The sequence below is a fragment of the Somniosus microcephalus genome, chromosome 2 (genome assembly GCF_052327205.1).
Source record: "Somniosus microcephalus isolate GS21.2 chromosome 2, FLI_Smic_1.0, whole genome shotgun sequence".
NCBI lineage: Eukaryota > Metazoa > Chordata > Chondrichthyes > Squaliformes > Somniosidae > Somniosus > Somniosus microcephalus.
Window position 1 is genome coordinate 311,427,891 of NC_140988.1, and position 27,493 is coordinate 311,455,383.

Here is a 27,493-nt window from a genome sequence, read left to right on the forward strand (position 1 = left end):
TCCGAGGGACTGCCTAATAGAGAAGAAGAGAAGATGGTTAATCAACCATGGTTAACAAATGAGGTAAAAGACTATATCAAGCTAAAATTAAAGGCTTACACAAAGTGGAAATCCAACAGACTGGGAGAGTTATAAAAAGCACAAAGGAATACAATAAAATGGTGCAAAAAGGAAATATGAAAAAAACTTGCAAGAGATATCAAAATCTAACAGCAAAAGTTTTTGTAAATATATGAAGAGAAAGAGAGTGGTAAAGGGGACTGTGGGCCCTTTAAAGACAGATGCAGGTGAGACAGTAATGAACAATAAGGAAATGACAGACTTGTTTAATGAGTTCGTTTGGACCCATTTTCATAGTGGAGGAAGAAGAAAAATACCAGAAGTACAAAGTAACCTTAAAATAAATCAAAGGGAGGAACTAAGTGGATTTAATAAAAGTTTAAATAATGGTAATGGAGAAAATAATGGGAATTAAGATAAATAAATCTCCAGGACCTGATAGTTTCTACCCCAGGGTATTAAACCTGATAGGTGTGGAAATTGCAGATGCGTTAGTCATAATTTTCCAAAGCTCACTCCTTTCAGGAATTGTGCCTTTGGATTGGAAATTTACAAATGTCATTCCATTACTTAAGAAACCAGGCTTGTCAGTTTAACTTCAGTTATGGGCAAGTTATTGGAATCTATTATCAGAGACAGAGTGACTGAGCACTTGGACAAGTATAAGCTGATCAAAGAGAGTCAGCATGGTTTTGTGAAGGTTAAGTTATGGCACAGGTACAATGGGCCAAATGGACTCCTTCTGTGCTGTACCATTCTATGAATTTGTAATCCTGGACAGTGAATCCTGATTGCGTTGCTGTCCATTATCCATAAACACCTACATCTAAGCAGGGTTTTGGGACACTGATTGAGAATGTGAACATTGCCCAAATCTCTTAAAGGAAATGAAGAAATATAGTTGAAGAGGCAAATTTTGAAAGAGAATTTTGGGAGAGAATTGCAAAGTGCAGGGGCATGATGGCTGAAGGCTTTGCCACTGATGGAGCTGAAGGAGGGAGAGGAGGCATAGTAGACAGTGTCAGCCATGGCTCAGTTGGTAGCACTCTCGCTTCTGAATCAGAATGTTGTGGGTTCAAGTCCCACTCCAGAGACTTGAGCACAAAATTCAGGCTGACACTCCAGTGCCGTACTGAGGGAGTGCTGCACTGTTGGAGGTGCCATCTTTTGGATGAGATGTTAAATCAAGGCTCCTTCTGCCCTCTCAGGTGGCCAGAACAGATCCCATGCCACTATTTTGAAGAAGAGCAGTTGTTATCCCCAGTGTTCCGGCCAACATATATCCCTCAACCAACAATGTGGTAATTATCACATTGCTGTTTTGTGGGAGCTTGCTGTGCGCAAATTGACTGCCGCGTTTCCTATATTACAACAGTGACTACACTTTAACAAGTACTTAATTGGCCATAAAACACTTTGGGACACCACGCGGTCATGAAAGGTGCTATATCAATGCAAGTCTTTCTTGCATTCTTTGGACACAAGTCAGAACAATGAAGGGTGTGTGTTGGGACATAGGGCTGGGAAAGATAGCATAATTAGGGTGGGGCAGGGCCACAAAGGGATTTGATGATGACGATAAGGATTTTGAAATCAGGATGTTGGCATACAAGGAGCCAGTAGTGTGTGGGACCTAATGCACAATAGGATATGGGCTGCAGAGTTCGATATGAGTTGGAACTTGTGTATGATGGAACTGCAGAAGTTATAAGAACATAAGAAATAGGAGCAGGAGTCGGTCATATGGCCCCTTGAGTCTGCTCCGCCATTCAATAAGATCATGGCTGATCTGATCTTGGCCTCAACTCCACTTTTCTGCCTGTTCCCCATAACCTTTGACTCTCCTGTAGTTCAAAAATCTGTCCATCTCAGCCTTGAATATATTCAATGACTCAGCCTGCACAGCTCTCTGGGGTCGAGAATTCCAAAGATTCACAACCCTCTGAGAGAAGAAATTCCTCCTCATCTCCATCTTAAATGGGCGACCCCTTATTCTGAAACTGTGCCCCCGAGTTCTCGATTCCCCCACGAGGGGAAACATCCTCTCAGCATCTACCCTGTCAAGCCCTTCAATCTTATATGTTTCAATAAGATCACCTCTCATTCTTCTAAACTCCAATGAGTATAGGCTCAACCTTTCCTCATAAGACAACCCCTTCATCCCAGGAATCAACCTAGTGAACTTTCTCTGAACTGCCTCCAATGCAAGTATATCCCTCCTTAAATAAGGAGACCAAAACTGTACGCAGTACTCGGTGTGGTCTCACCAACGCCCCGTACAATTGTAGCAGGAATTCCCTACTTTTATACTCCATCCCCCTTGCAATAAAGGCCAACATTCCATTTGCCTTCCTAATTACTTGCTGTACCTGCATGCTAACTTTTTGTGTTTCATGCATGAGGATACACAGATCCCTCTGTACCTCAGCATATTTTGCTTTTCTATTCTTCCTACCAAAGTAGATAACCTCACATTTTCCCACATTATACTCTATTTGCCAAATTTTTGCCCACTCACTTAACCTATCTATATCCCTTTGCAGACTCTTTGGGCTTGATTTTCCTGCAGGTGTGGGGAATTGTCGGGTTCCCCGAATGTCGGTGTTCCCACATGAATCTAAATGGGTCTGCCAGATTGATGCAATTTTCCCTCAATTGGCCAATTCATTTCCAGCGTGTGGGAACCCTTGCTAATTGACTATTTCCAGTCAGAAAGTCGCACAGTATGATGTCATCATTCGTGGTGCTTTTAAGGTCCACAGCAAGCATTGCTTCCTCTGCAGGCTTCCAAATGAACCATACAGGATGGCAGAGGAGCCTGCAGCAGCTGTGGCCAGTGCCAGACCCCGAGCTGCCTCCAAATTTGACGAGGCTTCACTGCAGGCATTATTGGATGGCGTTAGGGCCCACAGGGAGGTCCTCTTCCCTAGGTCAGGGAGGAAGAGGCCTCCCACTGAGACCAAGGCTGCATGGATGCAGGTGTCAGCAGATGTCAACTCGCTGGGAGTCACCAGAAGAACCTGGATACAGTGTCGGAAACGATTCCATGACCTTCACCGTACAGGAAAAGTAAGTATGAAGTTTCCATCACCCTCAAACTGATCCCCATTGCTTTCCCCACCAGCACTCAGTTTTAGCACTCTCTTCCTCCACATCCCACTTCACAGTCACATCCATGCACCCTTACCCATTCCCTCTCTCTCGATGCTCACATTCACATAACTATTCCACCATGCAGCCCTCACATTCCCTCTCACTCTGATGCTTTGAACACAACTGACAACACACAGGGAGGGCCCTTGGTCTTGCAGCCTCACACCATCTTTGTCTCCCTCTAAGTATCTATGCTATGCAATCTCTACACTCACTCCTTCATTCTCACTGAAACTCCACTTGTCTCCCTCATTGCAGGAAAAGAGAGCTCACAACAACAGAGAGCGAGCCAGGACTGGAGGAGGCCCACCCTCAATAGCCCACCTGACCCCCCTGGGAGGAAGGAATGCTGGAAATTGTCAGGGCTGATGGGGCTGCGGAAGCTGGGGAAGGAGAGACAGGGGCAGTCCCACAAGCTGGTGACAGAATAGTTTTCCATCTCTCTCATTGACATAGCATGAGTCGCTGTTATGATTCTGAAGCTACATCATTTGGACTTATGAAGATCTGCAAAATCCAATGTGCATGTAACCTTGGCACCACATCTCTAACTCTTTCCTTTACTCCCCCACAGGACCATCCAGAGCCCCCGTCCCCACTGTGGAGGAAGGAGAGGCTGAGCAGCCAGACTCCTCAGAGGAAGCTCCAACATCTGAGGGCGCAGCGTCAGCAGAAGTAAGCACACCCAGCACCAGCGCAGACACTCACACCTCGGGGGGACCTTCGGGACATAGAGTAGTGTTGTCACCTGGTGTTTCACAGCTCACAAGTGAGCATCAGCAGATTGTGGAGACAGGGACAGCAGTGGCGAGTCCTCGTCAGAGGGCGCAAGACTCTGCCAGCTCAGCTCAGCTGCATGTCGACCCTGTGCCTCTGGGTCCATCCGCAAGAGAAGAGGTGATGGATCTCCATGCGCAGATGCAGGAGTCTCTGGCAGGTTATGTCTCCAGGGTCGCTGCGAGTGTGGAGTGAATGGAAGAGTCCATAGCGAACATGAGCAGAGCCTTAGTGGAGTCATTGGCGCATGAACGCATCACCACGGAAAGGCTGGCTACCTCCGTGGTAAGGCTGGCTACCGTAGAGGAGAGGATGGCTGCAGCCGAGGAGAGGAGGGCTACGGCCATGGAGGAGCTTAGTTGCCAGGCTATGGAAAACATGGTGAGAGTTCAGAATAGAATGACATCTCTTGAGGAGCGATGGGCATCTATTGAACACAGAAACCAGACCTTCATGGCAGGTCCTCTGAGTAGGACTTCCAGTGCAGATACGGGTCCCCATTGCTCCCCTGATGTGCAGCAAGGTGCTCTCCAGCCACTTGCAGGCGTTGAGGGGGACCTGACCCATGAGAGGGAGGTTGTTGGCACACCTCAAGGAAGTGGGGGCTCATCTCCACGCGCTCACACTTCCATGCCACTGCAGAGCCCTCGGTCAGAGCCCCGCCGGAGTCCACACCCAAGTGAGAGAGGCGTCTCAACCCCTGCACAGCCGCAGGAGCAGCAGACTGCTAGCGAGCCCTCACAGGCTCGCCACCCCAGAGGACGCCCGCCAAAGGTGTCGAGACAGGAGCAGCAGGAAAGTCAGCAAGGGGCCTCCACATCTGCTGAAGCCACAGGGGAACCACTACGTAGGAGCACACGTAAGAGAAAAATAAAGCACCACTAATCACAAGGGTAGTCACTTGGGTGAAAAGTTTTGTATATAGTTATGTCATCAGTATCTTGTTTATAAAAAATCTGATGGCAACTGATGCAGTTGTGGCGTGTGTCATTTGGCGAATGGGGCTTTCGCATTGAGGCCTTAGGATTACTTGCAGTTGTCAGGATGCTGGTCAAATAGGTAGGAATGCGCAGGGTTTGGCCATTGTCCATGCTCAGGTAAGAAGCAGCGAGGCTACAGTGTTTGATGTACTAGGCTAAGCAAATCTGCACAGGATGAGTGTGTTCCTTGCATCTCGGGCAGAAATGTTCTCGCATAATGGTGCCGCTGGTTGATGGGCCTCTGCAGGATGGTCATTTTTGCCCTCCTCTTCCTCCTCCCCCTCCTCCTCCTCAGCATCATCTTCATCCGAGGCAGGTCTGTGAGGAGCCATTTGGTCCTGAGGAATCTGCAAGCCACGACGCTGTGCCATGTTGTGAAGTACACAGCAAACCATGACGATTTTGGAGATACATAAATACATAGATACATAGATACATAGATACATAGAAGATAGGAGCAGGAGTAGGCCATTCGGCCCTTCAAGCCTGCTCCGCCATTCAATGAGATCATGGCTGATCATCCAAATTCAGTACCCGGTCCCTGCCTTCTCCCCATATCCCTTGATCCCTTTAGCCTTAAGAAATATATCCAACTCTTTCTTGAATATACTTAATGAACTGGCCTCCACCGCCCTCTGTGGCAGAGAATTCCACAGGTTCACCACTCTCTGGGTGAAGAAATTCCTCCTAATTTCAGTCCTAAATGGCTTACCCCTTATCCTTAGACTATGACCCCTGGTTCTGGACTCCCCGGCCATCGGAAACATCCTTCCTGCATCTAGTCTGTCCAGGCCTGACAGAATTTTATAGGTTTCGATGAGATCCCCTCTCAATCTTCTAAACTCCAGTGAGTATAAGCTCAATCGACACAATCTCTCCTCATACGTCATTCCTGCCATCCCAGGTATCAGCCTGGTGAATCTTCACTGCACTCCTTCCATGGCAAGAACGTCCTTCCTCAGGTAAGGTGACCAAAACTGCACACAATACTCAAGGTGTGGTCTCACCAAGGCCCTGTACAACTGCAGCAAGACATCCTTGTTCTTGTACTCGAATCCTCTTGCTACGAAGGCCAACATACCATTTGCCTTCTTAACCGCCTGCTGCACCTGCATGCTTACCTTCAGCGACTGGTGTACAAGAACACCCAGGTCTCTTTGCACTTCCCCTTCTCCCAATCTATTACCATTCAAATAATAATCTGCCTTCCTGTTTTTGCCACCAAAGTGGATAACCTCACATTTATCCACATTATAGTGCATTTGCCATGTTTCTGCCCAATCACCCAACCTGTCCAAATCGTGCTGGAGTTTCACGACATCCTCCTCACAGCATACCCTGCCCCCCAGCTTTGTGTCGTCTGCAAATTTGGAGATATTACATCCAATTCCCTCGTCCAGATCATTAATATATATTGTGAACAGCTGGGGTCCTAGGACCGATCCTTGCGGTACCCCACTAGTCACTGCCTGCCACTCGGAAAACGACTCGTTTATTCCAACTCTTTGCTTTCTGTCCGCCAACCAGTTCTCTATCCATGTCAGTACCTTGCCCCCAATCCCATGTGCCTTAATTTTGCATGCTAATCTCTTATGCGGGACCTTATCGAAAGCCTTCTGAAAGTCCAAATACACCATATCCACTGGTTCTCCCTTATCTATTTTACCAGTTACATCCTCAAAAAATTCCAGTAGATTAGTCAAGCATGATTTTCCTTTTGTAAATCCATGTTGACTTTGTCTGATCCAGTCACTGCTTTCCAAGTGCTCTGCTATTACATCTTTTATAATGGACTCTAGCATTTTCCCCACTACCGATGTCAAGCTTACCGGTCTATAATTCCCCGCCTTTTCTCTACCACCTTTTTTGAATAGTGGGGTAACATTAGCTACCCTCCAATCCATGGGTACTGTTCCAGAGTCTATCGAGTTCTGGAAGATGACCAGCAATGCATCTACTATTTCTAGGGCCACTTCCTTAAGTACCCTGGGATGTAGATTATCAGGCCCTGGGGATTTATCGGCCTTCAGTCCCATCAATTTTCTTAACACCATTCCCCTACAAATACTGATTTCTTTCAGTTCCACCCTTTCATCAGACCCTATGTGCCCCGGCATCTCTGGGAGGTTATTTGTGTCCTCCTTTGTGAAGAGAGAACCAAAATATGTATTTAGTTATTGATACGCTTATCAATTACTCCATAAAAGGCGATGAATTAGGAAGGTAATGAAAAGGCTTTTATTAACTAAAGAACAGAGCATGCCTCTCGTGGACGACTGGTTCCAAGAAGGAAGTGGGTAGCCGAAACACCCACCTTTATACCTGGCCATGTGGGCGGAGCCAGCTGAGGCATGCATTGGTACACAGCGCCAACCAGAGGTAACAATATGCAATAACAGTGGTTTACCACATTCACCCCTTGTTTAAAATTGAGTCCGGCGGGGTGAAGTGTACTACAAGTTCGTGTAGGTAAGTCTATCAGGAGGCCTTGTCTGACGTCCTGATCGTCGTGGTGGCGGCGGCGGTGGTGCAGTATCCAACGTCGAATCTGGTGTCTGGGTGGTCAACGAAGGGTCCTGGGGCTCCGGCATGCCGTCTACAGGGGTTGGGTTGGGAGGGGTGGTGGGGGATAACGGTGGTAGTTCAGGGGCACCCGAGGGTGCGAGGTCTCGTATGGAGACTGTGTCCTCCCGCCCGTCTGGGTATGCCACGTAGGCATACTGGGGGTTGGCGTGTAGGAGGTTCACCCTCTCGACCAGGGGGTCCATTTTATGGGTCCTCACGTGCCTCCGCAGTAGGACGGGCCCAGGAGAAGTCAGCCATGTCGGTAGCGAGGTTCCCGATGTGGACTTCCTGGGGAAAACGAACATTTGCTCATGAGGGGTGGCATTAGTGGCAGTACAAAGCAGTGACCGGATGGAGTGGAGCGCCGCAGGGAGGACCTCCTGCCAGCGAGAGGTCGGAAGGCCCTTAGATTTTAAGGCTAAGAGGATGGCCTTCCAAACCGTCGCGTTCTCTCTTTCCACCTGGCCGTTCCCCCGGGTGTTGTAGCTGGTGGTCCTGCTCGTAGCAATACCTCTCGCGAGCAGGTACTGCCGAAGTTCGCCGCTCATGAAAGATGAGCCCCTGTCGCTATGTATATAGCTAGGGAACCCGAACAAGGCGAAGAGGTCATTCAGACATTTGATGACCGTGGTACTGGTCATGTCTGGGCAGGGGATGGCAAACGGGAAACGGGAGTACTCATCAATTATGTTGAGGAAGTACACGTTGCGGTCAGAGGAGGGGAGGGGCCCTTTAAAATCGACGCTCAGGCGCTCGAAGGGGCGAGTGGCCTTGATCAGGCTTGCTCTGTCTGGCCTATAAAAATGCGGTTTGCACTCGGCACAGATTTGGCAGTTCCTGGTCATGGTCCTGACCTCCTCGATGGAGTAGGGCAGGTTACGGAATTTGATGAAATGGAAGAACCTGGTGACCCCCGGGTGGCAGAGGTCATTGTGGAGGGACTGCAGCCTATCGACCTGCGCGTTGGCGCATGTACCACGTGATAGGGCATCTGGGGGCTCATTGAGTTTCCCAGGCCGGTACAAGATATCGTAATTGTAGGTGGAGAGTTCGATTCTCCACCTCAAGATTTTGTCGTTCTTGATTTTGCCCCTCTGCTTATTATTAAACATAAAAGCAACTGAATGCTGGTCAGTGAGAAGGGTAAACCGTTTTCCGGCCAGGTAATGCCCCCAGTGACGCACCGCTTCCACAATAGCCTGGGCCTCCTTTTTGACAGAGGAGTGTCGAGTCTCGGGGCCCTGGAGGTTCCTTGAGAAAAAGGCCACGGGTCTCCCCGCCTGGTTAAGGGTCGCAGCTAGGGCGAAGTCGGATGCATCGCTCTCCACTTGGAAGGGGATGGACTCATCCACTGCGTGCATTGTGGCCTTCGCAATATCGCTCTTGATAAGAGTGAAGGCTGCACACGCCTCTGGTGTCAGGGGGAAGGAGGTGGATTTGATGAGGGGTCTGGCTTTGTCCGCATAGTGGGGCACCCACTGGGCATAGTAAGAGAAGAACCCCAGGCATCTCTTCAGTGCTTTTTGGCAGTGGGGGAGGGGGAGCTCCATAAGGGGGCGCATTCTGTCGGGGTCGGGCCCGATGACTCCGTTCTCCACTACGCAGCTGAGAATGGCAAGGCGCTTGGTGCGAAACATACATTTCTCCTTATTGTACGTTAGGTTCAGCCGTTGGGCCGTACGGAGGAATTTTTCTAGATTAACGTCATGGTCCTGCTGGTCGTGGCCACAGATGGTGACGTTATCCAGATAGGGAAAGGTGGCCTGCAGCGCATTCTGGTCAACCATCCGGTCCATCTCCCTTTGGAAGACCGAAACCCCGTTGGTGACGCCGAAGGGAACCCTAAGGAAGTGGTAGAGGCGGCCGTTCGCCTCGAAGGCAGTATACTGGCGGTCCTCATGGTGGATGGGGAGTTGGTGGTATGCTGACTTAAGGTCAATGGTGGAGAATACTTTGTATTGCGCAATCTGATTGACCATATCAGATATGCGAGGAAGGGGGTATGCGTCCAGCTATGGTTTGGCTGTAGTCAATGACCAGGCGGCGTTTATCGGTGGTTTTAACGACTACAACCTGGGCTCGCCAGGGGCTGGTGCTCCCTTCGATAATGCCCTCCTTCAAGAGCCGCTCCACCTCAGAGCTAATAAAAGCTCTGTCCCCGGCGCTGTACCGCCTGCTCTTGGTAGCGATGGGTTTACAGTCGTGGGTGAGGTTAGCAAACAAGGGAGGGGGGGGGACTTTGAGTGTGGAAAGGCTGCAAGTGGTGTGCGGCGGGCGATTTAAAAGGTGTTGGTTGCAGACTGTGAGTGGGGGGAGGGGTCCACCGTATGCTAATGTGACACTTTTAAGGTGGCACTGAAAATCCAACCCTAGCAGCACGGCAGCGCAAAGACGGGGCAGGACTAGAAGTTTAAAATTTTTATATTCTGTGCCCCCAACCGAAAGGGTCACCACACAGTAGCCGCCGACGTCCATTGAATGGGACTTAGACGCCATAGAAATCCGATGGCACGTTGGCAGGACCGTGAGGGAGTGGCTACGTACCGTGTCGGGGTGAATAAAACTCTCTGTGCTCCCGCTGTCAAATAGACAAGTGGTGGCGCGGCCGTTTACCGTGATGTCCATCATGGAGCTGGACAGATGATGAGGGAGGGCTTGATCCAGCGTAACGGAGGCCAGTGTATGGCTTAGTGAGTTGATATGGTCGTCCGACGAGACGGTGGTCGAGTCCGGAGACAAAATGGCGGTTGAGTGCGGCGGACAAAATGGCGGCGGCCATGCGGCCGGAGGTGCACAAAATGGCGGATAAGATGGCTGCCCCCACGGTTCGCATGCGGCGCTGCTGGCGTTCGCGGGTTTCCCCCTGCAGGCATTGGCGTAATGGCCTTTCTTCCCGCAGCCCGAGCAGGTAGCGGTCTTAGCCGGGCAGTGCGCTCTAGGGTGTTTTAACTGGCCACAGAAATAGCATTTTTGGGCCTGGTTACGGGGCATCGCTGCAGTTGGTGCCGGGGGCGGCGGTCCCAGTTGATTTCGGGACATCGCTGCAGCAGTTGGTGCCGGGGGCGGCTGTCCCATGTCCCAAGGTCGCGATGGCCATGGCACGGCGCCGTTACGTGAGTATGCTTCGAGGTTTCGGTGGGCTGCATCTAACGAGAGCGCAAGGGCTACGGCTGTCTTCAGGTCGAGCTCCTTGCTTTCGAGCAGTCTCTGCCGGGAGTAGTCGGACTGGAGGCCCCTAACGAAGGCATCACAGGTAAGTCCCTCCGCGTGCCCCGCAGCCGTTACCTCCTTACAGTCGCAGTCCCTGCAGAGTGTCTGTAACGCCCGTAAAAATGCCTCTACCGATTCCCCCGGTTGCTGCCTGCGGGATCCCAAGAGGTGTCTGGCGTAAATCGTGTTCACTGGGCGCGTGTATTGCCCTTTTAGTAGTTCGAGGGCCACCGTGTACGTAGTAGTGTCCCGGATGAGTGTATATACTTGAGGGCTCACCTGGGCGGTCAAAACTTTTAGTTTGTTCTCCTCCGATGTCACGGCGGAGGCTTCTAGGAAGGATTCAAAGCAGCTCAGCCAGTGTTCGAAATTGGTCGATGAACCCGCTGCTTGAGGGTCGAGGTCCAGGCATGCCGGTCTGAGGGCTCACAGCAACGCCTGCTGTTGTTGCTGTTCAGGTGTCGCCATTTTACTTTTAGTTAATAAAATTGATATGCTTATCAATTACTCCATAAAAGGCGATGAATTAGGAAGGTAATGAAAAGGCTTTTATTAACTAAAGAACAGAGCATGCCTCTCGTGGACGACTGGTTCCAAGAAGGAAGTGGGTAGCCGAAACACCCACCTTTATACCTGGCCATGTGGGTGGAGCCAGCTGAGGCATGCATTGGTACACAGCGCCAACCAGAGGTAACAATATGCAATAACAGTGGTTTACCACAGTTGATCTGCCATTTCTTTGTTCCCCATTATAAATTCCCCCGATTCTGACTGCAAGGGACCTACGCTTGACTTCACCAATCTTTTTCTCTTCTGGCTGCTGAGTACTGTAGGGCTCCACCTGATCTATCCAGGCATCTGAAGCACATCTTCAGCAATCTGATGGTTTGCTCGATAATGCAGCTGGTGGAAATGTGGCTGGAGTTGTAGCGCTCCTCAGCTTCGTTGGTTGGTCTCCTCAACGGCATCATTAGCCAAGTCCGCAGGGGATAGCCCTTGTCTCCAAGTAGCCATCCCTGAAGTTCATCTGGCGGCTTGAATAGCGGAGGCACAGTAGACTGGCGTAGTATGAAGGAGTCATGGCAGCTGCCAGGGTACTTGGCACAAACATGCAAAATCTCCTTCTTGTGGTCACACACCAGCTGAATGTTAAGGGAGTGGAAGCCCTTGCGGTTGACAAAAACTCCTGGATTGCGATGGGGTGCCCTAAGGGCCACATGTGTGCAGTCAATGACGCCCTGCACCCTTGGAAAGTCTGCCAGATGAGCTAATCCAAGCGCTCACGCCCTCACACTTGTGCGATCCCTGGTGAAATGGATGTGATTGTGCGCGAGGGCATCGGTTACCTGCATGATGCAAGTGTGTGCGGCCGCCTGGGAGATGTCACTGATGTCTGCTGCTGATCCCGGGAAGTAGCCTGAGGCAAAAAAACTGAGTGCGGTGGTGACTTTGAGGGCCACTGGTAAGGAGTGTCGACCTGGTGCTCTGGGCTCCAGGTCTTGCTGCAGCATTGCGCAGATGTTATTCACTACCTCTCGCGAAAGTCAGTGCCGCCTTTGGCACTGCTGCTCAGTCATGTTGAGGTAGCTGACCCTGTGTCTGTAGACCCTGTTTGGGGGGGTACCTCCTGCGTCGACGGCCTTCCATGTGCTGGCCCCTTCTGACCTGTGCTGCCTCAGGTGGGTGAGCCGCAGCCTGTCGTTCCTGCTGCTGTTGCTGGTGTTGCTGTTGTTGCTGGATCTGCTGCTGCCGCCTCTGCTGCTGGAGATCCTCTAATGCCAAGAAGGGAAGGAAAAAAAGGCCTCCCATGCTTCTGGTAGATGCCTCCGTTGAGGAAGCGCTGAGTGAGGGTGGCGAGAGGGGCTTCCCAGGAGCTCACACTGGAGAAGTGTGTGAGGCTCCAACCTTCCACAGCTGTGCCTAAGCCTGGAGCAAGTTGCCCCAAGCCTGAAACAACAAGGTCCTGCAACCTACAAATGATGTCTGATTAAATCTCTTCTTTCCTGATTGACCTGCAGCTGATAGCCAGCAATCCGATATTGTTCACGCCAGGTTTCATCAACGGGGTTCCCATCAGGCGTGTTTAACGTTGGAAAAGGCTGAAAATAGCAAGGGCCCCTTAAAATGGCATTATAGATGCCAATTATTGGTGATTAAGGTGCCTGAAGACCAGTCCCGCTTGCTGCGGGCGGGACTGATTCGGGTCAGACGGAAACACCTGGGTGAAAATCAGACGACCGGGGAATCAGGCGGCGGGGGGGGAGGTTGCGACCCCCTATTTTTGCGATTTTTGTTAAATTTATTTATTTATTTACTTCCCCCCCCCCCCCCCCCCCACACGCCTGAAAGCCCGCCTGACGGCTCCAGAAAAATCACCCCCTTTGTGTCCTCCTCACAACTCGCTTTCCCACCTATCTTTGTATCGTGACTCAACCGTGGATAACAGGGGAAATTAGAGACAGCATAAAATCCAAAGATAGGGCGTATAAAATAGCCAAAAAAAGCGCCAGAGCGGAAGATTGGGAACAGTTTAAGATAGAGCAAAGGAGGGCAAAGGGCATGATCAAGAGGGGCAAAATAGCTTACGAAAACAAGCTGGCGGAAAATATAAAAACTAACTCCAAAAGCTTTTATAAATATATCAAAAGGAAAAGACTGGTGAAAACCAAAGTTGGTCCATTGCAGTCAGATACGGGGGAATATATAATGGGAAATAAGGAAATGGCAGATCAACTAAATGCATACTTTGGGTCAGTCTTTACGAAGGAAGACACAAAAAACCTCCCTGGGATATCGGGAAAAATAGGGACATTGGCAAAGGAGGAACTGACGCAAATCAATATCTCTAAGGATATGGTGTTAAGGAAGCTAAAGGGATTGAAGGTGGACAAATCCCCAGGGCCTGATAACATGCATCCTAGGGTACTGAAGGAGGTGGCCCTAGAGATAGCGGATGCACTAAGGATGATTTTTCAGAATTCATTAGACTCGGGAACAGTGCCGATGGATTGGAGGGTAGCTAACGTTACCCCACTATTCAAAAAGGGGGGTAGGGAAAAAGCAGGTAATTACAGACCTGTAAGCCTTACATCAGTTGTGGGCAAAATGCTGGAGTCCATCATTAAGGATGAAATAGCGGAGCACTTAGCAAATGGGGACAGGATAGGACAGAGTCAACATGGATTTACAAAGGGTAAATCGTGCTTGACTAATCTATTGGAATTTTTTGAGGGAGTAACTGGTAGAATAGATGGGGGAGAGCCAGTAGATGTGGTGTACCTGGACTTCCAAAAGGCCTTCGATAAGGTCCCACATAAAAGATTAGCATGGAAAATTGAGGCTCATGGGATAAAGGGGAAAGTTTTGGCGTGGATAGGGAACTGGCTGTCAGATAGAAAACAGAGAGTTGGAATAAACGGCTCATTTTCTGAATGGCAGGCAGTAACAAGTGGGGTACCACAGGGATCTGTCCTGGGCCCCCAGCTGTTCACAATTTACATTAATGACCTGGATCAGGGAGTCGGATGCAGCATTTCCAAATTTGCAGACGACACTAAACTAGGAGGGGGGGTGGGCTCAGAGGAAGAGACCAGGAAGCTCCAGAGCGATTTGGACAGACTGGGCGATTGGGCGGATAAATGGCAGATGCACTATAATGTGGACAAGTGCGAAGTTATCCACCTTGGGTGCAGGAACGGGAGGGCAAATTATTATTTAAATGGCAATAGATTGGGAGAGGGGGAAGTACAGAGAGACCTGGGTGTTCTTGTACACCAGTCACTGAAGGCGAGCATGCAGGTGCAACAGGCGGTCAAGAAGGCAAACGGTATGCTGGCCTTCATAGCAAAAGGGTTAGAATACAGGAACAGGGATACCTTGCTGCAGCTGTACAGGGCACTGGTGAGACCACACCTCGAGTACTGTGTACAGTTTTGGTCGCCTCATCTGAGGAAGGATGTTCTTGCCATGGAGGGGGTGCAGCGGCGATTCACCAGGCTGATACCAGGAATGGCGGGAATGACCTATGAGGAGAGACTATGTAGTTTAGGGATGTACACACTGGAGTTTAGAAGATTGAGAGGGGACCTCATAGAAGTGTATAAAATTCTGACAGGTCTAGACAGACTGGATGCAGAAGGAATGTTTCCCTTGGCGGGTGAGAACAGAACTAGAGGACATAATTTAAGGATAAGGGCTAAACCATTTAGGACAGAGATGAGGGGGAATTTCTTCACTCAGAGAGTGGTGAACCTGTGGAACTCATTGCCACAGAGGGCAGTGTACGCCAGCTCATTAAATATATTTAAGAGGGAATTAGATATATTTCTACGGGCAAAAGGGGTTAAGGGTTACGGAGAGAAGGCGGGGACGGGATACTGAATTAAAGGATCAGCCATGATCTCATCGAATGGCGGAGCAGGCACGAAGGGCCGAATGGCCTACTCCTGCTCCTATCTTCTATGTATCTATGTATCTATGTATCGTCAGTAAATTTGGCTACAGTACACTTGATCCCTTCAGTCAAGTCATTAATATAGATTGTAAATAGTTGTGGCCCCAGCACTGATCCCTGTGACACCCCACTACTGATCCCTGTGACACCCCACTAGTTACAGTTTGCCAACCTGAAAATGACCCATTTATCCCGACTCTCTGTTTTCTGTTAGCTAGCCAATCCTCTGTCCATGCTAATATATTACCCCCAACACTGTAAGGGGTTTCTCCGATACTGGTCCCCCGTTACACACAGTTCTTGGACGTCAGGATTTATTATAAGAATAAAATACACACGGCACAGGGTTTTGGCTCAACCTTTGATTTGATTGTTTATTGAACACACACACACAGTTACTTCCCCAGTATAAATCCCTACGATTTATATCAACCACAAAATACAAACCGCTACGCAAGGGTCATTTGCATCGACACAATATGACACAGTTAAACCCGCCCGCAATTTGACTTACACATAAAGTTACCCAGACTCAATCACAAAACCCTTATTGTGATCTGCCTGAAACTCACAAACTTACTCAGACTCAATCATAAAAGCCCCCTCTATGATTTGGCTGAAACATACAATCACCACTCCCGATCGGCTGTCTCGTGGAGTTGATTGTAGGCCCGAATCTTTCTGTTCATTGTTCTACTGTCAGCTTCCCACACCACTGTCTTCGAAGTGATCTTTTACTTAAACCAAAACCAACTTGCAGTATTTCCTGGCCCCCTTCTGAGCGTACGATTTGTTTCAAAATGTGTGAATTGTCCATTGATTTGAGATATCTTTCTGACAATGCAACCCTCCCAAAGTGACTGCATATGCGAGGTTGTTGGTTTCTGCTGGCATTCGTATTCAAAAGGTTTGAGGCCCGGCCCATTGTCTAGGCCTGCACTGAAACTGGTTATTCGAGGGCCATGGTCTAAGGTGGACAATGTAACCCCTTAAGGTAAATGAATATGCGAATGTTCTTGTTCAGAAGCATTCGTATTTTAGATTGTGATCCAGTCGTAGTTTCGGCTGCAATGTTTGAATGAACCCTTTATTGCCGAGCCCTTTTTGCTGGCTCTGCAGTTCTGGGTTTTTATATTTCATAGTCCAATTTTTACCGTTGTGGGGGAGGAACGGATCCTACAACACCATGAGCTCTTATCTTGTGCAGTAACCTTTTATGTGGCACCTTATCGAATGCCTTTTGGAAATCCAAGTACACTACATCTACTGGTTCTCCTTTATCCACCCTGCATGTTACATCCTCAAAGAACTCTAATAAATTTGTCGAGGAGGGAATTTGAGAAACCAAGCCTAGAGATGTGGATGAGAATTTCAGTGGTAGTGGAGGTCAGGTAGAAACTTTGAAGGGTAATATTTTAGATTTGGAAGTAAGTATTCTTAGCAATGGACTAGATGTGGAATTTGAAGCTCATCTCATTGTTGAGCAGTACACAGGTTGCATACCATCAAATTCAGTCTAAGTGAGCAGGTTCTCCCAAGAAGGCACAGTTACCTCCAGCATACCAACTGCTCCATCCTTAGACCCCTCCTATTCCTTATGTATATGCAGCCCTTTGGAAAAATCAGCCACAAACATGGGCTCAGCTTCCATATGTGTGCCAGTAATGCCTAGTTCTTCTCTTCACCACCATTCTCAATCTGAGTTGCAAGATTTCTGGGGAAGTCAAACAGGATGGCTTCAGTGTTTCTGATGTGGAACTGAAAAAAAAATCTATCTCATCCAGCACTTAATGTCTGACAGCACAGAAAGCATCACATAATTCAGAATGGTAGACTGACTGAAATACAAGTGTGCTGTTTGTCTCCAATTTCCTGATGTTAGCTCATTTGTATAGCTTCAGGTGCACATTTGGATGAGTTATAAGCACACACTAGTGGTGGGAAAGGAAGTGAAATTCAAAGGGAACCAATTAAAAGGATATGTCAGAATAGGGAGAAAAACCTTTGTGAAAGCCTTTGAAAAGGCTTGTAAGATATCTCAACCCATTAGCATCCTTTGCCAAGGCTGAAGGGGGAGAAGGCTAAGAAGTAAAGGGAAAAAATGAAGGGAAAAGAATCTGAAGGTGCAAGCACAAATCTGCAGGCCAGTGATGGAGCAGCTCAGCGTCCAGCTCCCTGTTGATAAGAACATAAGAATTAGGAGCAGGAGTAGGCCATACGGCCCCTCGAGCCTGCTCCGCCATTCAGTAAGATCATGGCTGATCTTTGACCTCAACTCCACTTTTCCACTCGATCCCCATGAGTCCAAAAATCTATCTATCTCAGCCTTGAATATACTCAACGACTCAGCATCCACAGCCCTTTGGGGTAGTGAATTCCAAAGATTCACAAATCTCTGAGTGAAGAAATTCCTCCTCATCTCGGTCTTAAATGGCTGACCCCTTATCCTGAGACTATGCCCTCCTAGTTCTAGACTCTCCAGCTAGGGGAAACAATCTCTCAGCATCTACCCTGTCAACCCCCTCAGAATCTTATATGTTTCAATGAGGTCACCCCTCATTCTTCTAAATTCCAGAGAGTATAGGCCCAATCTACTCAATCTCTCCTCATAGGACAACCCTTTCATCCCAGGGATCAATCTAGTGAACCTTCGTTGCACCACCTCGAAGGAATGTATGTCCTTTCTCAGTTAAGGTGACCAAAACTGTACACAGTACTCCTGGTGTGGTCTCACCAAAGCCCTGTACAATTGTAGTAAGACTTCCTTATTCTTGTACTCCAACCCCCTTGCAATAAAGGCCAACATGCCATTTGCCTTCCTAATTGCTTGCTGTACCTGCATGCTAACTTTCTGTGTTTCCTGTACGAGGACACCTAAATCTCTCTGAACACCAACATTTAATAATTTCTCACCATTTAAAAAATATTCTGTTTTTCTATTCTTCCGACCGAAGTGAATAACCCCACATTATACGATAGCAAAATACTGCGGATGCTGGAAATCCAAAATAACAACAGAAAATGCAGGAAAAACTCAGCAGGCTAGGCAACATCCGTGGAGCGAGAAATAGAGTCAACATTTCAGGTCGAAACCCTTCGTCAGGACCCCACATTATACTCTATCTGCCACCTTATTGCCCACTCACTTAACCTGTTTATATCCCTTTGCAGGCTCTTTGTGTCCTCCTCACAGCTTACTTTCCCACCTAGCTTTGTATCATCAGCAAACTTAGATACATTCCACCTGGTCCCTTCATCTAAGTCATTATATAGATTGTAAATAGCTGAGGCCCAAACATTGACCCTGGAGGCACCCCACTAGTTACAGCCTGCCAATCTGAAAATGACCTGTTTATTCCTACTGTCTGTTTTCTGTCCATTAACCAATCCTCTATCTATGCTAATAAATTACCCCCAACCCCATGAGCCCTTATCTTGTGCAGCAATCTTTCGTGGCACCTTATCAAATGCCTTTTGGAAATCCAAATATACTATATCCGCTGGTTCCCCTTTATCTATCCTACTACTTACATCCTTAAAAAACTCAAATAAATTTGTCAAACATGATTTCTCTTTCATAAAAGAGAAATTAGTGGTGGGGAACATGGAGATGGCAAAAACGCTGAACAAATATTTTATATCAGTCTTTACAGTAGAGGACACTAAAAATATCCCAACACTGGACAAACAGGGGGCTATAGGGGGGGAGGCGCTAAACACGATTAAAATCACTAAGGAGGTGGTACTCGGTAAGATAATGGGATTAAAGGCGGATAAATCCCCTGGACCTGATGGCTTACATCCTAGGGTCTTGAGAGAAGTAGCGGTAGGGATTGCGGATGCATTGGTGGTAATGTAAGGATTTCGGGGGTTTCTTTTAAACTGGTTTAAAGTAATTTTTCTGGTCTTGCAGCCTTTGCCTGCACATCAGACCATTTCCAATAAAACCAATTTTAAAACAGCGGTTTTGAATCGCCACCCCTCCTTTTGTTCTGAGTGGAGGAACTTATAATTAATGATATTAAAACGGAACACGTGGTTTGGATGAGAGAAAAATATCAATCTTTATTAACTAAAAGAAACTATAATCACAATATCAAACTATCCCACACGAACACAGTAAAATTGTAAAACTATATATCAAGGGGGTACACACGGCAAAAACGAGGGGTACAATGGCTACAATGTATTTAAACAATCTTAGCAATTCCCTTAAATCACCATCCCCCCTTAACTCCTGCTAGGTTGCCTTGTTGAGAGTCAGAAAATCTCTGCTCACATGGTCCAGCGAAGAGAGAGAGAGAGAGGGAGAGAGAGCTCACCTTATCGTCCCAGGAAGTCAAGAGGCTAAGAGCCAAGAGTCAAGAGTCAAGAGAGCGAGCTGGCTGCTCAGCCCTTTTTTTATACCTGGTGAGCCCCTCACATCCGTGCCTTGCAAGGGCTGTGTGCAAAATTAACCCCAAAGCTGTGATAGGCTAACTCAAAGTGGTTAGATTGAGTTAATGTGATTTTCAGAGCTCCCTTTGCTGAAACAAAAGGGAGATACATCTGCTCTATAGTCCAGTACTGGGTGATTGGAAACCCATTTAAAGTTAACGCTTCCCATTCAAGGTGCAAACGTCTCTTCTGCAGTTTCAGGTGTATCTAAACAAATGCTAATAGCATTCAGTTGCTTTGTAAACAAAGCATTGTCCTTTGTCTTCATTGAACCTTACTTCCAGACACAGAAAGCTGCATTCCAAACCTCTTTTGTCCATGTGGTGTGACAGCCATTTTATCTTTGGAAACTTAAAAGCACCTCGCTCAGGGATCCTTTAATCAAAAAAATGAATCTTCAGAACTGTAAATTATTGCGAATTCTTACAGTAATTTTCCAAAACTCCCTGGATTCAGGAAAGGTCCCAGCAGATTGGAAAACTGCTAATGTAACACCCCTATTTAAGAAGAGAGGTAGACAGAAGGCTGGAAACTATAGACCAGTTAGCCTAACATCTGTGGTTGGTAAAATGTTGGAGTCCATTATTAAGGAAGCAGTAACAGGACATTTGGATAAGCATAATTTAATCGGACAGAGTCGGCATGGTTTTATGAAGGGGAAGTCATGTTTGACAAATTTGCTCGAATTCTTTGAGGACGTAACAAACAGGGTGGATAAAGGGGAACCAGTGGATGTGGTGTATTTGGACTTCCAAAAGGCATTTGACAAGGTGCCACACAAAAGATTACTGCACAAGATAAAAAAATCACGGGATTGGGGGTAATATACTGGCATGGGTGGAAGATTAGCTATCTAACAGAAAACAGAGAGTTGGGATAAATGGTTCATTCTCGGGTTGGCAATCACTAACTAGTGGTGTTCCGCAGGGGTCAGTGCTGGGACCCCAACTCTTTACAATCTATATTAACAATTTGGAGAAACGGACCAAGTGCAACATATCCAAGTTTGCCGATGATACAAAGATGGGAGGGAAAGTAGTGAGTGAGGAGGACATAAAAAACCTGCAAAAGGACATAGACAGGCTAAGTGAGTGGGCAGAAATTTGGCAGATGGAATATAATGTTGGAAAGTGTGAGGTTATGCACTTTGGCAGAAAAAATCAAAGAGCAAGTTATTATCTAAATGGAGAGAAACTGCAAAGTGCTACAGTACAAAGGGATCTGAGGGTCCTGGTCCATGAAACACAGAAGGTTAGTATGCAGGTACAGCAGGTGATCAGGAAGGCCAATGGAATCGTGGCTTTTATTGCAAGGGGGATGGAGTATAAAAGCAGGGATGTCTTGCTGCAGTTACACAGGGTATTGGTGAGGCCACACCTGGAATACGTCGTGCAGTTTTGGTTTCCATATTTAAGAAAAGATATACTTGCTCTCGAGGCAGTTCAGAGAAGGTTCACTCGTTTGATTCCGGAGATGAGGGGGTTGACTTATGAGGAAAGGTTGAGTAGGTTGGGCCTTTACTCATTGGAATTCAGAAGAATGAGAGGCGATCTTATTGAAACATATAAGATTGTGAGGGGCTTGATTGGGTGGATGCGGTGAGGATGTTTCGACTGATGGGTGAGACGAGAACTAGGGGGCATAATCTTAGAATAAGGGGCTGCCCTTTCAAAACTGAGATGAGGAGAAACTTCTTCACTCAGAGGGTAGTAAATCTATGGAATTTGCTACCCCAGAGAGCTGTGGAAGCTGCAACATTAAATAAATTTAAAACGGAGATAGACAGTTTCCTAGCTGATAAGAGAATTAGGGGTTACGGGGAGCGGGCAGGGAAGTGGACGTGAGTCTAGGTTTGGATCAGCCATGATCCTATTGAATGGCGGAGCAGGCCCGAGGGGCCGTATGGCCTACTCCTGCTCCTACTTCTTATGTTCTTAAAACCATGTTGACTCTGCTTAATCATATTATGATTTTCTAAGTGCCCTGTTCCCACTTCCTTAATAATGGATTTCAGCATTTTCCCAACGACTGATGTCAAGCTAACTTGCCTGTAGTTCCCCGTTTTCTCTCTCCCTCCTTTCTTAGATAGCGGGGTTATATTTGCTACCTTCTAATTCGTCGGGACTGTTCTAGAATCTAGGGAATTTTGGAAGATCACAACCAATGCATCCACTATCTCTGCAGGCACCTCTTTTAGAACCCTAGGATATAGGCCATCAGGTCCAGGGGATTTGTTGGGTTTTAGTCTCATTAGTTTCTCAAGTACTTTTTCTCTATTGATATTAATTACTTTAAATTCCTAATTCTTATAGCCCCTTGCTTCCCCACTATTTTTGGTGTGCTTTTTGTGTCAGATAGAAAATATTTGTTTAAATCTCTGCCATTTCCTTATTCCCCATTATAATTCCACCTGTCTCAGTCTCTAAGGGACCAATGCTTACTTTTGCTACTCTTTTCCTTTTTACATACTTGTAGAAGCTCTTACAATCTGTTTTTATATTTCATGCTAGTTTACTCTCATTCTATTTTCTCCTATTTATCAATTTTTTGGTCATCCTTTGCTGGTTTCTAAGGGGGCATAATTTGGTTGCTTTGCGCCTCACGTTACTCTTTATCTATCCTGCTACTTACATCCTCAAAAAACTCAAATAAATTTGTCAAACACAATTTCTCTTTCATAAAACCATGTTGACTCTGCCTAATCATATTATAATTTTCTAAGTGCCCTGTCCCCTTTGGGCGTTAACGGGGTGCAAAGCAACTAGCGCCTGGGCGCGGCGCCGCTAATGCCTCCCATGAAATTCAGCAGGAGGTTAGTGGCGGTGGTAACCGTTAGCGCCCCGCGGCGCTGCGCCTCTGCAATGACGTCATCACCATGCACAGCGCCCCGGCCACAAACTTCGGTCACTCCACCGGACGTACCGCCGGTTGCTATGTCCAACTGGGTCAGGGGGATGTATGTGTGGCCTGGGCGGTGATATTTAAAGGGGAGGTGCTGGGCGGCCATTTTTTTTGCTGGCCGCCTGCCCCTTCTGCCGTCCCCCCGCGGGGCGCCGGCCGTGATCGGGCAGCCCGGAACTCCTGTTGAGTGCCGGGCTCTTTTGCCGGCACCCCGATCCCTGGTGGCCCACCTGGGCCCTGGTTAGTGTTGCGCAAGGCCCCTCCCCTTTAGTAAGGGATGAAGGCCTGCTGTACCACGGCGCGCGTGGCGCTGCGGCACGTAGCGCTGCAATATTGGGCTAGAGCGCCCCAAGAGGGAGGGGTAGTTACGTAAGAAAACTACTAGGCACTTGGTCTAAGTGTTAAACAAAGCTTTAATCAACTGTTTTACAACATGGAGGTCTAGTTGTGTCCTTCACTAGTTCATGTTAAGAATGTCCTGCGCAAGCTGGGCCCGTGCCCGAGTATTTATACTCTCCCTGGACAGCGCCACCCGCAGGCCGCTCAGTATTATTCCATAAGTCTTTCTTTCATGAATGATTCATGTCAGGTAGCGCTTCCAGTAGCGCCCCGCCTCCGCTTCCAGTAGCGCCCCAGCGAAGTTAGTGCCTCAGAGGGGGCATGACCCATTTTTTGCCCCTAAAGATCTCCCAATCCTCAGGCTTACTACTATTCTTCGCAGCATTATAAGCCTCTTCTTTTAATCTAATACTACCTTTAACTTTTTTAGTTAGCCACGGATGGATCACTTTTCCCGTGGAGTTTTTATTTCTCAATGGAATATATATTTGTTGAGAATTTTGGAATATTTCTTTAAAATTTGCCACTGCTTATTTACTGTCATACCTTTTAATCTAATTTCCCAATATTCCCCCTCGCCTCTCATACCTATGTAAATGGCTTTAATTAAGTTTAAGACTCTCATTTCTGACTGAAGACTCTCATTTCTGACTGATGCCTACTGAAGTGCAGGTGGTGCTGCATGAGATGGTTATATACATATGAACAATGTCGGACAGAAAAAGACCCATCCAACCTGTCTCATATAACTGCAATGCCTTGTGCAAGGAGGGTCTCCTTCTGTGCCACTTCTTGGCGTAATCTCCAGAGGTCAGAATTGCAGTACGCCTGGAAGAAGCTGGAGTCATAATTTCAAGCCACAATAGATGTCATTGTTACTGGATCTACCAGCCCTACGCTGCATGGTAGCTGCAGGTGTCCTTGGTTTAGATGGCACAACTTTGCATCTGGCTCTGCTAAGGTGGATCCTGTGAAGACAGTTCATCATGATCATTGTCAGGTAGGTGTACTAGGGCCAACAGATATGGTTGCTGTCATCTTGTTTGATGTAGCTAATCATGGTATGAAGGTTGTTGATTACCCTGGCATGACCTTTTTCTTGTAGTGCCATTGAAAGCATGACATTCTGTGATTGGGGTGCTACAGAGGAAGCATCCAAAATTAGTTTGTTAGTCTTTCATATATCTTTGTGGTGTCAGCAAATCTGTAACCTGCCACTCGCCATTCAGATCTAAACTATCGGAAAATCTAGATTTGGCCTTGGCTCAGTGGTAGCACTCTTACCTCTGACTCAGAGGGTTGTGAATTCAAGCCCCATGCCAGAGACTTGAGCAGATAATCTAGGTTGATACTTCAGTAGAGTACTGAGGGATTCCTGTATTGTTGGAGGTGCTGTCTTTCAAATGAGACATTAAATCAAGGCCCTGCCTGCCCTCTCAGTTGGATGTAAAAGATCCTATGGCACTTTTTGAACATGAGCAGGGGCGTGCTTTGAGTGCCCGGACCAACATTTATCCCTCAACTAACGTCACTAAAACCTGGTCATTTTTATTACTGCTATTTGTGGGACCTTGCTGTGTGCAAATTATCTGCTGCATTTCCCTACATCACAACAAAAGTACTCCGCTAGCTGTGTAGCACTTTACGATGTCCTGAAAGGAGCTACTTTAATGCAAATTTAAAGCTTCTGTTGGGAATAGGAGCCTCTCCTTGCACTAATTATGCCAAAGTGGGATGTGGCTAACTTTGTCTACACATTTGCGTGTCCTGGCAAGTAGGAAAAGACTGTCAGGTATCCCACTGTAAGTTTTTCTCTTCTTCTAAACATGCATTGATGCCAGTAATGGTCCTGGGGGCAAGACAAAATTGAACAATTGCTGCGAAAGTTCATGAGAACTTAAGTACCAGCAGAAAATAAATTAGCAAAAACAGTTAGACACTGGGCACACATTTCAGATAGGCATCGTTTAGAAATAATGGGCTGGATTTCCTCAGCCCCGAGGAGGCGGGTATGGAGGCGGGACTGCCGGGAAAGTTGCAGAATTTGGGGGCGGGTTTGCCATCCACCCCCAACCCGCCTCCGTGCCCTCTTGCGAGGAGGCAGGAAGCCATCCTGCCCCAGGTCCCATCTCCTTGGAGGCGGGAAGGGATTAAAGCCTATTAATTACCTGTTAACAGCTTCACAGAGCTGTCAAACGATGACATTTCTTCTTTCAAAAATTCTTGACAGATGACACGTCATACGTTGACGTGCTCTGTCACTGACATCCCCCTAATTGGCCTGATGAGGATGGAGGCGGGTCTGAAACCGTGCAAGCAGCACGTCTCCATTCATAAAATCCAGCCCATAGTCTTGAATGGATAAATTTCGGGAGTATGTTGGTCATTCCCATCTCCAATATTAAATGAAGCAACTCTTTGTTTGAGGTGGATGTTTCCTATGATGCCAGTCCCCACTTCCAGAAACGAACTGTTGTGGCGGGACAGAACTACTGCCTATTTTTTGTTACTAGCTGCTCTATTTATGCTGCTTCTGGCGACTGCCAATGGGAAGTCTAGACTTATGGTGAAGAACTTACAAAATAGAAATATTGTGAATTGTAATAAATATCCTGTAATTTTGTCACTATAGGGTAAATTCACCAATATTGTACTTCCAGCAGAGAGATGTGCTTGCAGGGAAGGTAGATTAGAGATGGGGTGCAACACGGTAATGCGGATTCTTCAATCTGTGCTCCATTTGAGCATGGCTCCCCATTGGAAGTGTGGGATCAGTGAATTTTGCTTTATATTTAAATTTTAACTATACACTTTACCTTTTAGGAATTGAAGGAAGAAATTACACGTGTTCTTACAGCTAACAACCCCCATGCTCCACAAAACATTGTGAGATACAGCTTTAAAGTGAGTAATATAATTCTGTAAATGGGATATTTTGTGTAACAATAATTCTATATTTGTGGGTGTTCTAAGGTATTTCGCAAAAAGTACCATCAAAAGCTGATATCCAGTTTGGTTGGAAACTCTAAAGGTACCATATAGTCAAATATTAATCTATGTCACTGATAAAATATTCCAAAAAAAGCATACATCTCCCTTTCCTCTCAAGTCCTTTAACATGATGTCTCCTCCTAAATCCATGCGCATCTTTCCTGCAGCTCCATGTTTGACTCTCTCCAATCCGCTTTCTGCTCTTCCCACAGCACTGAAACAGCCCTAATCAAAGTCACAAATTACATCATCTGTGACTGATCGTGGTACATTTTTCTTCCTTGTTTTCCTCGGCCTTTGCAGCATTTCACACTGTAGCTACATAATCCTCCTCTATTGTCCAGTTCAGTGGAATTCTATAGCTTCGTTCCATTCTTACTTATCAAATCGTAACCCGAGGATCCCAGCATTGGCTTCTCTTTTTGACCCTGCACTGGATATTACTCAACCACATGCTGCCCCTTGGTAACATCAGCCAAAGACATGGGGGCGGGGGGAATTTTTTTGGGGTTAGTGGGCACGTTTGGTGGCGGGTTGAGTGGGAAAATCTTTTTTTTGACAGCGGGTAGGGAACCTGCTGTCAACCCGCCGCCACGCTAGTTTCCCAGATGTCGGGTCTGTCATCGCTGAACAGACCCGACACCAAGCGGCGGGGGAGACAATTTAGATGATTAAGAGCTTGTTAACAGGCTCTAGAAAACTATTTTAAGCTCACCTTTAGATTTTAAGAGTTTGCCTATGGCTTCCCCGCTGCTCGGGGATCACGTCAGGTAAGCAGGCCGGGAGTTGTGTCAGCATGGGATCATTTCTTAACATGACAGCTGCAAATGTTCGCTAAAAGCTCCTATTTCGTAGCTGTTCATTTTCCAAGGTCAGAAGCTGTTGCTTACTGCATTTGGAAGACAGATTGAGCTTTATGCAGCTTGCAAGTGTTTGGAGCAAACTCTCTATCAAGTGTCACCTCATTGGAACAACCACTCTGACCATTGACAGATCACTTCTGTCATCTCAAGTTAACCTGCCATCTATTCCATTAGCATCGCTGCCCTTGAAACTATCTCATCTTGGCCCTCAGAATCCCACCACGATCAGCCCCAACACCCAGCAGCACCAACAACAACACCAACCTTCTCCGCAATTAACTGATGCTGCACAGGACATAGGTCATCAGCACCCGACCACATTGCTGCCCTCGACACCAGGGATGGCCTCACAATAGCCAGATATACTTCACTTGATGCTGTACACCCTGGCTGCCACATGATGTGCCAGGTTGGCACCAGCCTACACCAACACCAACACCATAAAGCATCCCTACAATGCCCAAGCCATTCCTTTCACACTCATCGCCATTGCGGGGGCATCGCCATTGCGGGGGAGGGGGGGGCGATGTTATGTCTCACCATTCACTGCAACTCATTAAGTCACTTCCAAAGGTACACACAAATCTGTCCAAGAATGAAAAGTGTTGAAAATAAAGATTTCATTCAATATTTGACAGCACATTAACAGAAACTTCACATGAACATTGGCTAAAACACCCAAGTGCCTACCCTTGTGTGTTGTTAGTTGGTATGATTGGACAAGGATGAGGGTGAGTATGAGGAGTGGCTAATGAGATGGGGAA

The 27,493-nt window shown here is 47.3% G+C and overlaps 1 protein-coding gene across 1 annotated transcript in view; it reads left to right on the top strand.

The window, feature by feature from the left end:
* dnai1.2 (dynein, axonemal, intermediate chain 1, paralog 2) overlaps window positions 1-27,493 on the top strand; it is a 464,908-nt gene that overhangs the window by 54,055 nt on the left and 383,360 nt on the right. The window contains exon 4 of the mRNA XM_085974010.1: window positions 25,699-25,779. Within this exon, the coding sequence (XP_085830136.1) occupies window positions 25,699-25,779 (81 nt within the window). The remainder of the gene's footprint in view (window positions 1-25,698; window positions 25,780-27,493) is intronic.